Consider the following 14,944-nt stretch of genomic DNA (forward strand, 5'->3'; position numbering starts at 1 on the left):
GAAAATCATGTTGCCTTGGCTTGAGGCGGTTTGCGCCCTTTCGTTTCTGCCCCTGTTTTTGTATTTTTCGGAAACTTCAGCAGGGAATCTAATAACGTGTTTATATTATCAGACGGAAAATGATCTGCTGGATTGGACTTCAGTGTTTTTCTAACATCGCTCGTTCTGTGCCGGATTGTGATGACTGCACGGCTACTGATTAAACAACTTCTATCATTACGGAAGTTTGAGTGGATTCCGATCGCGAGAAGGAGGCACTGAAGCGGTTTTTGGTGTCATTATGATACATATGCCTGTTTTGACAGATTGGCACGTGCAGATTCAAGAAGAATGGTATTCCTTGGCTAGAAAGAAAGTCGATGTGATGTCTTGGCTCATTTTGTGCCTTTTGCGTTTAAGAAGCTAGAAGAAGCTGAACCTATGCATACTGTATCTGGTATACATTAGTCATTGTAAATGTGACCACATTCTGATACAACTGTATTTCTGCTTTATCACCGTGTCCTATACTTACTTTATAAAAACCGATCAACATGAAAAAACATTCGTTCATTATGTAAAGTTTTGAGTTAAATAAAACGTTTTTGGTGCCATGGGTGCGTTGACATGAGAGTGATTTGCGCCGTCGAAGCCGGTTTCGTGGCGGAAGAAGGATTTGTGCTTTTAAAAGTAGGTCAGCAGAACTAGAGAATCATGTAACATCAAATACCAAGTAGTCGAACCGTGCAATGATGCACTGTTATACTACTTCCATGTACAAGGGGGCGCTATAACAGGACCGTAGAATGGCCGATTCCCTGCGATAAATAAGGCCATACTGATGTCATTATATGGTTGATGCGATATCTGATGCGAGCGTGCGGGAAAAAACAAAGTTAGGCAAAAATTATTACCTTCATTACGACATCAAAATGGAAGGTTGAACAACTGAATGAATACACATAAAAAACAATAAAATCTTTCTTTTGACAAGGAGTAAGTGAACGAAAAAGTCAGTACGTTTTATAGGAAAAGGCATTTTATTTTCAAGCGTGAGAATGTACTGTAATATTAGTACCACATACAAGGTGGCGCTGTACTTAGTGACATTTGGGGTATTTAAAAGCACGCGCAGTATGCTGGGAACGAGTTGCCTTGTAAGTGAGCAATTTTCTTACTCTGGAGCACAGCTGAATGTAATCAAATATCAGGTTAGGATTGATTATCGATTATGTGTACTTGCTATTGGACATTTTTCTTTAAAAGAAGTCAGGATGAGCAAAATACTAACGGAGCACGTCGCGATACCCTGGGTACAAGTTGTTTTTATCCTGACCAATGAGATCGCGAGTTTGACGCGGCTTGACCAATCAGCGGGCGGCGTGGGTTGGACCGGTGCATTCAACCCAAGCCAAGCGTTTGGACGCAACTTCCTGAAATCTATGCGACTACAAAACGAGTTTTTCTTACTTCCCGGAGAGAAATTCACGTTTCCTAACTCAACTGAACCTTTTAGAAACTCTAGATTGTATAGGAAGAGAAAGTTTTGTGAGGAAGAATTGCTGTAGCAGCGTTTAAGGTGAGTAAGAGAGCGTGTTTGGTCGGAAGGGGGAGGGGGGCTGCGGGGAAAAATTAAATAGCCTGTTATAACGTTCCCTCTACCAACAAATTGCATCGGTGGCTTCCCTAAGTGTTGTACATCTCAACAAACCTGTCTGTAGCTACGAAATGGTCCATGTTGCCCGTCTGTACAACGGATTTTTTAATGGTCTTTGGGCTGGTATGTGCCCCCCCCCCATAAATGATGATAATAAATTACATGTATAATTTACATGTATATAGGTTTACTTCTGATGTAACGATACTGTATGTTTAACATTTTTTGGATGTTTCCATGCAGGTGAAGTACTCTATTCCTTGCCGGTGAAGAACTAGTATATTTGAAGGGGTAATTTTTCCTCAACAAGATGTGAAGAAGAACCTAGACACCCACTAATAATCCCCAAAATGAAATTTTGACATAGCCCCCGAGTAACACTCTCACCAGTTTCTTACTCAACTATAAATACAGAACTGGTGTGTTATACCATAGCTGAGGCAGTTTACCAGTTATGTCAGACAGATGGAAAGTACACCTGTTAATGTTAGGTAGCTACGAAGGTAACAGTTACTCAAGGAAGTGGATGAAATTTGGAAATGATCAGCCGCACACAGGAAGCTGACTCGACGCTTTTCTCCCCAGGTAACTCCGCCATGTCTCACCTGAAGTTTGAAAACGACGTGAACCAGCTGCTTCGCCTGGACTCCGCCTTCACGGACGGACCGGCGCCGAGATGGCAGCGCAAAGCCATGGAGACCAGCCGGAGGAGGTGAGTCACTGCACACGTGTTTGAGCAGAACCAAACCTCGAGCATGTAAAAGAGCCCATTCAACCCACCAAACTTAGTAGACAAGTTATCGGATAAAGTAGGGGTCCTTCCAGATATGAGTATACCAAACCTTACAGTTACAGTCTGTGGCTTTGTTAGTAGGTTAAGGGCTATAACTATAAGCACGGTACGCATGATGGCACTCACAAACAGCATAAAGGAAATAACCCCACAAAGTTATCAAGAGAAGTAGGACCTGGTGTTCTAAGCTAAATGCGAGGGAAGTAGCAAAGCCACATTGCAATACTATTACTAGCTACTTGAAAATGCATCATGCTTCACCTCAGTTGAGGATTACTGCTTGACCTCCTACCTCATGTGTTCCAACAGCGGACCGAGCAACAACACCTCGCTGAACTCCAGCTGCAAAAACATGTCGCTGAACATGTCCGGCTGCACGCCCATGAAGACCTCCAACCGTGCGCCCGCCAAGACCCCCTCCCACACACCCGGCAGGGCCAAGACGCCCAAGAGCGGTCGCAAGTCAAAAACGCCAGGTAACGTCAGCTGAGGAACTCATTATGAAGACGTACCATGTATGAAACCCTATGTACAGTTTGTGGCTGAACAAGCATTCAAAGCTAAACAAAGGCATTGACGTCACTTGACTTGACTTGGCAGTTCTACTTTTTTCTTGTTTAGTACTGTTTCACATATACCCGAGGCATTTGAAAGAATATACTTCTAATAAAGTTCTATTCTGTATCATGGCATCTTGTTTCATGGCTGGTAAACTGCCTCATGGCCTGACATCCCAGTTCTGAGTATTTAGAGCCCCGTACATGATCTTTTTTGCAAGCATAGTTTCCCTTCGCTTCTCCGTTAGGAAAATCTAAAACGCCAGGAAATGCGAAGACGCCCAAAACCCCCATGGCGGACCGCTTCATCCCCAACCGCAGCGCCTCCAACTTTGAGCTGGGAAATTTCAAGTGCAACTCGGACAAGGTCAGTACAGAGAAAAAAAATGAAAAGAAATGAAACAGTTTGTTCACTTCTATTTCAGTTATCTTCTGAAACTGCAAAATAAACCAGATAGAGAATGTGTGTCACTGTGTATGAAAGACGACCAGCAACGAGTAAGCAACAGCAATCGATCATTATAATAATATGAGTATTTTTTCGTTAATGTTTAAAAGTTGCTTGTTTAGAACCTTTGCCCCATAGTCACAACCTAAAATTCCTCCTTGACTGTTTCCTTAAGATGTGATCATGTAATTTTTACAGTTTTAGAAGTTTTTAATGACATGCAGTCTCTAAGAAAAGACTCAATTCAGCCTGGGGCTGCAATGTTCTTTTAAATTTTTTAATAAACCATTCATTCATTCCTTGGCTCCAAATATTTCACAGCTTTTATGCTGCAATAAAATTGGTATTTTTTTCTAATTCATATGAACAGGTGCACCTGGATGAGGAGATGATATAACCTGTTCCATGTCCCCCTAACTGCAATTGGATGGTGGTTTTGTTGTTTTATATCACCAGGTGCACATACATGAGGAGATGATATAACCTGTTCCATGTCCCCCCACAGGTGCATGTAGATGAGGAGATGATATAACCTGTTCCCTGTCCCCCCTACAGGTGCATGTAGATGAGGAGATGATGAGCCCCTCCAAGCAGCAGTACCAGGAGGCCATGAGCGAGAACCTGAACGGGAACGTTGTCAACAGCAAAATCCTCGCCTACAAGAACAAGGCACCGCAGGCGCCGGAGGGTAGGGGGCGCTCTTACCTTTCTGGGCATTGATGACATTTGATATGGGTGTTCTACACCGGTCTGTGTTTTACAGTATCACGCATGCATACACTTAGTATGATCCCACAGGTTTCCAAGAAATACTCGGAATACTTGTATTATGTTGTACTCTATCTACATGACGTATTGAATACTGATTTCTCAAGACCTACATACAAAATGACTACATACAAAATGCTGTTTGATTTGTACAAGCTACCCTCTATTGTTAAATGATGGTGACACACCAGGCTCTTCTTGAACGTGATTTTTGAAAAGATATTTTAAAGAATGATGTCGTTTCCTCTAAAGGGTACCAGAACAACATGAGGGTCCTGTACAGCCAGACGAAGACGCCCTCCTCCACACGGAAGGTCACACGGCACATCCCACAGGTCCCAGAGAGGATCTTAGACGCGCCCGAGATTCTGGACGACTACTGTGAGTCTTCAAGATGTTGTGTATAAAAGATTAGAAGATGCAGCAAAAGTGTTACTGTTGACTTGAAGTTTGAGCTGTGTGTTTTAGCTCTTGACTTTTAAAACCGGAGATGTTTTCAGCCGCAATCTGTATGCATGTTTGAAAATAAAAGTCCTAGTATTGTTTTTTTTTACCAGACTTGAATCCGTTAGCCTGGAGCTTGCTGTTATAGCCAGCTGGCTGTAGTGTAAGGGAAATAGTCAGTGTTAGAGTTGTAATATGATAACTGCCCGTGACCCGACATGTAATTCTACATGCATAAACGTGAGCAGTCAATTGGTAACTCGAGCCCTAAATGTTCAAACGTGTGTATCATTTTCCCCAGACTTGAACTTGTTGGCCTGGAGCTGTTACAACCACCTGGCCGTGGCGCTAGGCAACAGTGTTTACCTGTGGAACGCCGGGACAGGTGACATTCAGCAGCTCATGTCCATGTCGGGCCCCGAAGACTACGTCTCCTCCGTGTCCTGGATATCGGAGGGGAACTTCCTCGCTATCGGCAGCAGCAACGCAGAAGTACAGGTGGGTGCAGTAATGCCGATGTACAGTTAGGGGGCGCTGCTAGTGGCAGCAGCAATGCGGAAGTACAGGTATGAAAGGCAAGAGGTGAGTAGTACAGTCTCCTGGCTCCCGGGAATCGAACCCGGGTCCACCAAATCCAACGCACCTACCCCAAGGCTAAATGGTCAGGACCAGTTAGACTGGTCAGTAAGTGACACTTGAACCACACTGTTACAGGTGGGTGCAGTAATGCTCATGTACAGTTAGGGGGCGCTGCTAACCTGTTGTCTGTTGTTCCAGTTGTGGGACGTTGCGGCCCAGAAGAGAGTGCGGAACATGACCAGCCAGTCTTCTCGGGTCGGCGCACTTGACTGGAACGTCTACATCTTGAGCAGGTTAGAAAATATCTTACACTGTTTCTTAACCTTCTCCCTGCTGCCTAACCCTGTAATTAATAGCTTAAAAAATAATAGAGAATGAGGTGCCAAATGGCTACTTCAGTGTGCTAAAGGTTAAGTGGATATCTCAATGGACTACGGCACGTTGGCGATCTCACTGCAACCTGGTGATTTGACGAGCAAATTTCATCCATAAAAAATCTTTTGTGTGTGTTATGCCTTAACTTAAGTCTGTTAGCCAAGTGTGTAGTTTATTACAAGTCACGAGTGATATCCTGTTATTTCCCCAGCGGTTCCCGCGCCGGTACGATCCACCATCATGACGTGCGGATCGCGGACCATCACGTGGCCACGCTGGACGGACACACTCAGGAGGTCTGCGGACTCAAGTGGTCGCCCGACGGTAGGGAAACCTCAAATCACTCTGCATAAGTAGACTTGGAATTACATGTATAAACCTTTAACAAAAGTTTAGTTTTTGTTTTTGGGCTTTGTCAATGGAATTGAAACAAGTATCTTTACTTCAGGCCGTCACCTGGCGAGTGGTGGAAACGACAACCTGCTGAACATCTGGGGGTACCAGTGTACACGAGAAGGGAACGTACCGCTTCACTCCCTCACACAGCACCAGGCAGCAGTCAAGGTAAGAACATGGGGGGAGGGGGTACCAGTGTACACGAGAAGGGAACGTACCACTTCACTCCCTCACACAGCACCAGGCAGCAGTCAAGGTAAGAACACGGGGGGAGGGGGTACCCGTGTACACGAGGGGAGGGGGTACCAGTGTACACGAGGGGAGGGGGTACCAGTGTACACGGGGGGAGGGGGTACCAGTGTACACGAGAAGGGAACGTGCCGCTTCACTCACTTACACAGCACCAGGCAGCAGTCAAGGTAAGAACATGGGGGGAGGGGGTACCAGTGTACACGAGGGGAGGGGGTACCAGTGTACAAGAGAAGGGAACGTGCCGCTTCACTCACTTACACAGCACCAGGCAGCAGTCAAGGTAAGAACACGGGGGGAGGGGGTACCCGTGTACACGAGGGGAGGGGGTTCCAGTGTACACGAGAAGGGAACGTGCCGCTTCATTCACTTACACAGCACCAGGCAGCAGTCAAGGTAAGAACATAGGGAGGAGGAGGGCAAAGGGTCACTATAGACAGGTGGTCACTAGACAAAATTTTTCATGCTTTGGTCAAAAGGGAAATATCTTAGTCTTCCTTGGAGTTTTGCCGTTTCTGTATGTTCTGCCAAGAAGGACTTCCAAGTGGTTGAAGCCTGCAATCTCTGATTTTCTAGTTTCAAAGGCACTGCCACTGTCCATGGAAGGCTAGTCTGTAATTGTTATCCTGTGTGTTTTCCATGCACCGTTGCTGTGCCCGTGGCAGGCCAGTGTTTAATTGTTATCTGTTCCGTAGCGTTTTTCAGGCACTGTCATGGTGTCCGTGTCAGGCCAGTGTTTGATTGTTATCTGTTGTGTTTGTCAGGCTCTGTCGTGGCGCCCGTGGCAGGCCAGTGTTTAATTGTTATCCGTTGTGTTTTTCAGGCACTGTCATGGTGCCCGTGGCAGGCCAGTGTCCTCGCCAGTGGAGGAGGGACAGCTGACCGATGCATCCGCTTCTGGAACGCCAACACGGGACACTGCCTCAACACCGTGGACACCAAGTCACAGGTAAACAAACACACATGGTGTTGTCATAGAAACACAAATAAACAAACTCTGCCTGGTGGCCTACAAGTTTACCATCATCAGCATATTGGAGGTCATTAGCAACACCTTTCCGGACTTTGGTGATAGCATCAAGGTGTCTTAATTAAGTTGAAAATCCTGCCATCATATTGAAGTGACACCTGTAAGACTGACATCTGTGCACCTTGATTATCCTGTGGTCCAAGCAGTATGAGGAGCTCATCTCCTTACCTACCCACCCTTATTTTACCTGTAAGTCTAACACCTGCCCGTCCTTACAGGTATGTTCCATCCTGTGGTCCAAGGAGTATAAGGAGCTGATCACCGGCCACGGCTTCGCCAACAACCAGCTGACCATCTGGAAGTACCCGACCATGGCCAAAGTCACAGAGCTCACGGGTTAGTCTACCTAGGGTTCTTCTCAAGATAGCTTTGCTCAGTGTTATGGTTTCTATATATGTATATATTATATGATTAAGGTGTGACAAGTTGTTCTTGTAATATGTTAACAATAAGTCACTGTTGCTTTGTTGTTGTTTCACTTGTTATATCAGACTCCACAAACTTTGATTCAAAAGAATCTAAAATATTTCCCCATTGTGGTACAATGCCACCTGTTGATCTATTTGCAAACTGCAGCAGAATGTACAAAGAAGAGCTTGTCGTTTAATTCTTGGTCCCAACTCTGTTACCTACAGCATTGTCTCTACCATCTCTATGCCTGTATGCAACAGACAATATGAGCTATATACTAAGCTCTTTTCAACAAGTGCAGTGTTCTCGCCAGGGCATTTGAACGTAGGGGGCCCCTACGCTGTGATTTGGATCCCCTATGCTGTGATTTTGGCCCCTACGCTGTGTTTCAACCAGCATAGGGGGGATTTTCTGTTGTTTTGATGCAAAAGTAAAAAACTTTGGCTTTATTTCACCAACTTTAGCCCTCAAAATGCAGGAAATAGTGTCTTTGAGAGTTTTAAAGTTCAAAATTTCCAAGGGGAGGATGCCCTGGACCCCCCCTACAATATTCCAGCCTGTAGCCCTCATCCTCAAACCTACAGCGCTTGCCATGCCACTTTGCCGCGCAAAGATGCCCCTACGCTGTGAAAAACTCCTGGTGAGAACACTGAAGTGTATAAAATCTCTATGACCTTAATAATTATCATAGATGAACTTTGTTCCAACTTGGAGACCAGACTTGGAAATTTACAAATGACTACTGTTAACAGTTTCCTTCTGTAATGTGAGCAGCACTAACTGACCCCCCCCACCCCCAGGTCACCAGGCGCGCGTGCTGCACATGGCCATGAGCCCGGACGGCACCACCGTGGTCTCTGCCGCGGCCGACGAGACCCTGCGCCTCTGGAAGTGTTTCGCCGTCGACCCACAGAAGAAACCTGTGCAGAAAAGTCACCCCGACAAGAAAACCAACACCTTACTCCGCCAGCAGATCAGATAACTACTTCTCGCATTTCTTAAAGACTCTGGCCACATTTCTTTGTTTCTTTGAACTGAGAATCTTCTTAAGCTGTGACGAACTGCAATATGGAACATCAGCAGGCTGAGCTAGGCTTATAAAGATAGAGGTGATTGGTCATGTACAGGAGTTCATAGGTCAAGGACAGAGGTTCATAGGTCAACAGCTGAGATCATAGGTCATGTACAGGAGTTCATAGATCAAGTATAAAGGTTCAGAGGTCATAAGCTTTGGCTGATGCTTATTGCAATGCTTGCTTTTGATGAAGAGCTAAGTTTCACATACGTGCATACTAGCTGTACAGTTCACGTTATTTTGTTACTGTGAAGTTGTTGATGTACTTTTGTATACATTTTGTACTTGTACAGGGCATGATGTCCTTATAGTGAAGTTGTTTTTAAGCACCATGAATGTGCATACCGCCACCGACGGGCCACTCTAATTTATTACTCTGGCCGCCGTACGCTTCTAAAGGACAGGAAGTCGTGACTACTGCCATGACATCAAGGATCTGAATAAAGTACTACCAGTATAAATGGTGTCATCTTGGCTCTTCTTGAAACCCTCACCTTACCTAGCCTGGAATCCATCCTATTTAGCTTCTGGCCGCTACCCAAGCTCCGCTGCCTGGCCAGCGGAGCTTGGGTAGCGGCCGGAAGCTAAATAGGATGGATTCCAGGCTACACCTTACCCTGACATTTTCTTGGTCATTTTCCAAGTCTGTTAGTGTTACAACTTACAAAATTAGAGACTCATAAAAACAACAGATAGTCAACAACGCAAATTCATTTGTAATATAATACTTTATTTTATTTCCACAGTCTGGCAAGAGTTCTATACTGAATATCATCAGGCAGAAATTGGTATTTTGTTTAAAATCCCACCCCCAAGAACAAAATGGTCTTTCCCTTCAACGGGTCCATGCTTGAAGCTCAGTCCATAGACCAGGAACATGTGCCTCCATATTGGAGAATAAATGACATGGTCAGTTTGAAGGTCGTTGGTTCAGCAGCCTGGTCTCTGTCATCAGCAGGTGGTAGTTACTGTTACAGTAGTCTCCTGCACGCTCCTGACTGTAGATGGTACAGGGGCTGAAAAACACAGACTGTCAAGGCCACACCAGTTTGTTAAGCTGGTTCTTGCATTGGCTTTTCAAACAATTAATGTTGAACTAGAAGATAAAACTAAAGGAGTCTGAGGGGAAAGTCTGTATCTCAGTACACACAGTTTTAGTTAGCAAATGTTATCAGATGCAAGTTTTCCTCTCTGCTTTCATATTGCTGAATTTTTGCTTCAAAATATCTGAGGACCAAAATGGCCTCAGTCCCAAGCAACACTCAACTTGCTTTGGAAACTTGAACTAGAAAATCAACATGAAAACAGTGAAGAGCAAGTCTGTACCTTGGTTCACACAGTTTCCGGTAGTGCAGAATACATGCAAGTTTTCCTACCAGTCAGCTGTTTTCATGTTGCTGAATTTCTGCCTCCAAAATTTCAACAACCGAGAAACAAGTTGGTGTAGCCTTACTCCAACACACCAGTCGTTTTGTCAAACGTTTACTATTGACTCAGCAGTCGGTAGCGACAAGGATGTGAACACATCTTGACCAGAGCACTTGAGAAGGAATTACGGCCACTTAAAGACTTGTTTGGTCTTCCCCCTCCCCGGTGGTGTCTATCAGAAGGGCACAGGTGTAACTCCTGTCAACATGAGGCTACAAAGTAACGGTACACACTGATAACCGCAACCCTACACCGCCAAAACAACAACTCAAGCCCCGCGTGTTGGGGGTGGGATGGGAGCATTCATGGCTCACTTTGTTCCAGGATTAGGCGGACAAAACGGTGCAACAACAGGAGACCAGGTTTCTAATCCCCGCTTGTTGTGTGGTGAGTGGTTCAAACCACAGAGGGCTGGCTGCGTGTTGCATCACTCCTGATACACCCACCTGTTGGAGCCGCAGGGATCGCCAGGGCTTCTGTGTTTGAGAGAATCAGGTGGGTGGAATCATTCACAGCCATGTGCAGTCAAACCTGCCCAAGAAGACCACCCTGGGAACTGATGAAACCTTAGGTATACTAAACCCACCTGTTGGAGTTGCAAGTGCTTCTGTGTGGGGGAGAACCAGGTGGGTGGAATCATTCACAGCCATGTGCAGTCAAACCTGCCCAAGATGACCACCCTGGGAACTGATGAAACCTTAGGTATACTAAACCCACCTGTTGGAGTTGCAAGTGCTTCTGTGTGGGGGAGAACCAGGTGGGTAAACCTGCCCAAGAAGACCACCCAGGGAACTGATAAAGTATGGTCTATGTGGACAGGTGGTCACTGCAGACAGGATTCTTGATGCTTGTGTAATGAGAAAACATCTCCGAGGAACCACTAAGAAGTTTCCACATTGACCTGGTGGTCCTTATGCAGAGGTGGTCACTAGTACAGGTTTGACTGTGTATTATATCAATGGCCAGGTGGTCCTTATGTAGAGGTGGTCACTAGTACGGTTTGACTCTTTTTGCAAAGAAGGTTAGATAACAGTCAATTGTTTAAAAACTGGTATTTTCTTGGTTTCAAAACAGCATGGGTCTTGGCATTTTGGTTGCAGAAAATGATTTTCAGCAAGCTATTTATGGTGCTGGCAACTTTTCTGAGGGATCTGAATTAATTGTTTTTAATGATGAATCATTGTGAGGTAGTAACAAGGAAACAGGGCTGTGATTATAAGATGTGTACGACTTGATAAGCAGTGATCATTTGAGGATATGTCTGTCGTTTCTGTGTGAAATGTAAACTATGTTAATCCTGCTGTAGTTTGTACAAGACTAAGCTTTGCTCCCACTGGTTATAACTACGTATCAAACTGATGCTATGTACAGTGTATACAGGTTCAATACACAAATGAAAACTCCAGTTCTTTTTTTATTCCCCCGGGAGTACAGTGAACAGCAGACCACAGCTTGAAAGGCCCCTTTTCCTAAGGACTGCAACCCTTTTCAGTAGCGTGCAAGGTGAGGGAGCGACAACAGACGGAATTTGAATTCGCAACCTGCTGATCTAGGAGCATTGTGAGTACCGACACTGGAGACTTCAGGTAGGTTAGAACACTCTATCATGCTAGGGGCTGCCTGAACTGCTGTGACTGGTTAAAGAATAACAAATTACTACAGGCAGGCTTTTTAATATCATCAGATTGACCATTTCTTGTTTTGATTTTTGGGTAAGGAATATTTCTAATCATCAATGCAAGATTGGTAAGGTGCAAAGGACACAGAAGGTTCTCAAAGTGTCAAAGGATAGTGAAACTAAGTAACCAATTCATGCCCTGGGTACTTAACCACCCAAGATTACAAGAAAGGTTCAAACACCTTTAAGGAACACTATGTTCTGCATTCATGACTTACATATGTTAATCATTATGTTAAACAATTTTTGGTATTACTTCTGGGTTTCCTTGTGTACATTATCTATACAATGATTCCGTTTTTTATGTTGACCTCTGACCTCTCCGCTCATTTTAAGTTCATCATGTTTGATCTTGTATGATTTACTATCTAGCAATTGTTTTCGTTCTTCCTGTATTTGAATTGATTGTATTGTTCCTTTATTGATATTCTTGTATTTAGTTAGCCGGACTCCAGGAAGATTAGTGTATTAATTGTTATGGTTGTACACTAATGGAGATCTTAATAAAACAAACAAACAAACAAACAGTATAACCACACACTGGCCTTTCTGCCTGTAAGTGCTGGTAAGCGCTGGTACTGGAGCTGGCATAGTTCTACCATTTCTTCCCCGACTCCCAGACAGTGTTTATAGCCTGCCGTCATCACAAGTCTGCGGCCACACTGAACACGTTACTTGGTTGCAGTCCTTGGAGAGTTTCATATCAGATCTGATGTGAGAGTGAAAAATATGACTGGCCTGACTGAAAATAGGTCATCTTGATAAGGCAGCGAAGTATTGTTTCTGGCTTTTTGTGTGTGTGTGTGTGTGTGTGTGTGTGTGTTTCCACACTGCAGTTCCTCTATGCTCTGCCAGAGGGAGTTGAAGTCTGCTATTTCTTGCTGCCTTGTTTCGAAAAGAAAAGAAAGAACTAAAGAAAAGAAAGAACTGAACAGAGGGAACTTGAAGTAACTACAATAAGTAACTGTTACAGTAACTTGTAACGAGAGAAGAAACCAGAATTAAAGCTTCTTCAACATATCATTATATTTTTCAATGTATCTTGCACAAACGACTTCTTTTTTGTCTTTACTGACATCTTACTTCCATGCATTGTTGTCCATCAATCAAATAGATATATAGGAATTTCTCTTTTACATTTTTTGGAAGACCAGTCTATAAGGTGCAGAATGATCCACCAAACTAAATTCAAACTGCCCACCGACGGATAACAGAAATTCCTCGCCCCCCTCCCGAGGTCTGTAAAAGAAATCTCCTGCCCCTTCATTTCCAGGTGTTTATCTGGGGCAGACATGTTCTCATGACCTTGGGGTCAAGGGCAAACATCACAGCACACAGAAGGGGCCAAGAAACGGATGCTTGTCGGTCTTATTGGTTAGTAACAAATCAAACGGGCTGGAGCAAGTTAGTTCCAGGGTTCTGGTTTATTTTGTTCTGAAATTGAAGCTTTTCCTGGTAAGGAATTTATGCAAGCTGGCAGATATTATCATGACCTTGGGTCCAAGGGCATCACAGCAATTAGAAACTGATATCAAAGCAACAGGTGTGATATTAGTTTAAATACCCCAAAAGTAGGTCTGACAAGATTAGCAGATGATTCCTTGGTTCCTCTAGCCTAAGATTTGCTCCCATACGAAAAATTTCCCTGCTAAGGGTTTCTGCTGGCAGACATGAACTTATGACCTTGAGTTCAAGGGCAAATATCACAGCAGGGCAGCAAAAGGTCGCAGCCATTCCGTGCTGTCGGGTCTGTTGGTTAATATAACTCAGAACTGGGCTGGGTCAGCTCCATTGCTTGGTTCTGATTTTTCTTAAATAAAACTTTTTTCACCCTTGCTTAATCATTCCCTTCTGTTCTCGTGACCTTGGGTTCAAGGGCATCACATCACCCCACATAGAAGAGGGCAACAAACGACCACTAGGCATTATTTCCTGTCAGTTCTATTTCTTAATACAAGTCAAACTGGGCTTGATCATGGCAATGTCTTGGTTGTAGACAAATGTTGAAATTTGCAAAGATACCTTTTTGAACACAATTCATTAGTGTTCTCTTTCACAGTAAACCCAAGTTCTGAGCTTCCTCCCAGCCCCTTGCAGACCCTCCTGTTCTGTGGAATGAAGCAATCTTAGAGGCTTCCTCCCAGCCCCCTATTAGACCCTCCAGAGTTATCCATGCTTTCATCACACCCCACTCTTTCAGGCTTCCTCCCAGCCCCTTGCAGACCCTCCTGTTCTGTGGTATGAAGCAATTTTACAGGATTCCTTCCAGCCTCCTTTAGACCCTCCTGTTCTGCAGTATGGAGTAACCATAGCCCCCTTCAGACCCTCCTAAATTATCCACCCTGTCATCACACCCCACTCTTCCAGGCTATAAGATATCACATTCCGGGCTGATGTGTCCAGGGGGGGGCGAGGACACAGGACCTGTAGTTGTTGTGTCTGCTGCAGCCAACAGGTGCCTCCAGTGTAGCAGGCAAAACCTCACCCCCCAAAACACCCGCTCTCCTCACACCCTTACTATATAGAGAGTCATACCATTTTTTATCATCAAATCTAAGCTCGAAATAGTCCAAATTCCTAATGTTGTTTCAAGCTAACTCTTATGCAGAGACCCTTACGATACTTTGATGAAGTTTAACAGTTACTATACGTTTTTAAGGGGAAAACGATGTTCCAACACTTGGTTTGAACTTTGAGGGATTCATGATCATTGCTTACCCTGGAGTTTATCTCTGACTTGTTGAGGGTACGGACTTGTCAGGGGCGTATCTCCAGCCGCAACACTGGCACCTCCTCCAGGCCAGCTATGTAAACTTCCAGCCACTCCAGGCAAGCCCCCCCAGGTACTCCACATCTGACCCTGGCGAGACAAGGCCCCCCAGCAGCTCCACATGTGACCCTGGCGAGAATGCCAGGCATTTTCTCACACACAGATCCAAGACAAGCACTCCTGCAGCCGGGTGGGAAACACGCTGACATGAAATATGACTGCAGGAAAAGAAACCGTTGCCAACATTAAGACGGCGTCGACATCTTGAGCGAACTTTTCCTTGAGCCGTGAGTCCAGCTGAACCAAG

The 14,944-nt window shown here is 44.7% G+C and overlaps 1 protein-coding gene and 1 long non-coding RNA gene across 2 annotated transcripts; one reads left to right on the forward strand and one right to left on the reverse strand.

Moving 5' to 3' along the window:
- Positions 1 to 1,356: 1,356 nt before the first annotated feature.
- LOC136444785 (cell division cycle protein 20 homolog) lies at positions 1,357 to 9,222 on the forward strand. Its single transcript, XM_066442529.1, has 13 exons — positions 1,357 to 1,558; positions 2,222 to 2,348; positions 2,739 to 2,905; positions 3,235 to 3,353; positions 3,990 to 4,122; positions 4,455 to 4,583; positions 4,948 to 5,144; positions 5,424 to 5,518; positions 5,812 to 5,924; positions 6,049 to 6,164; positions 7,069 to 7,194; positions 7,494 to 7,611; positions 8,487 to 9,222. Exons 2-13 carry the CDS (start codon positions 2,233 to 2,235, stop codon positions 8,666 to 8,668), a joined length of 1,611 nt encoding a protein of 536 aa, XP_066298626.1. The 5' UTR covers positions 1,357 to 1,558; positions 2,222 to 2,232; the 3' UTR covers positions 8,669 to 9,222.
- Positions 9,223 to 9,470: 248 nt separating this feature from the next.
- Positions 9,471 to 11,953, reverse strand: LOC136444786 (uncharacterized). The gene is made up of 2 exons (XR_010757320.1): positions 10,504 to 11,953; positions 9,471 to 9,777 (listed from the first exon to the last, which is right to left on the reverse strand). It is a non-coding gene; the product is annotated as an uncharacterized lncRNA (long non-coding RNA).
- Between the last annotated feature and the right edge of the window lie 2,991 nt (positions 11,954 to 14,944).

Source organism: Branchiostoma lanceolatum, chromosome 11 (genome assembly GCF_035083965.1).
Source record: "Branchiostoma lanceolatum isolate klBraLanc5 chromosome 11, klBraLanc5.hap2, whole genome shotgun sequence".
In the NCBI taxonomy this organism is placed as follows: domain Eukaryota; kingdom Metazoa; phylum Chordata; class Leptocardii; order Amphioxiformes; family Branchiostomatidae; genus Branchiostoma; species Branchiostoma lanceolatum.

Excerpts from the sequence above, each read along its gene's own strand:
- LOC136444785 (XM_066442529.1), top strand. The coding sequence starts at position 2,233 with ATGTCTCACCTGAAGTTTGAAAACGACGTGAACCAGCTGCTTCGCCTG. Across the intron at positions 5,145-5,423 it reads GCAGCAACGCAGAAGTACAG|TTGTGGGACGTTGCGGCCCA; the intron begins GTGGGTGCAGTA and ends CTGTTGTTCCAG. Across the intron at positions 6,165-7,068 it reads AGCACCAGGCAGCAGTCAAG|GCACTGTCATGGTGCCCGTG; the intron begins GTAAGAACATGG and ends TGTGTTTTTCAG.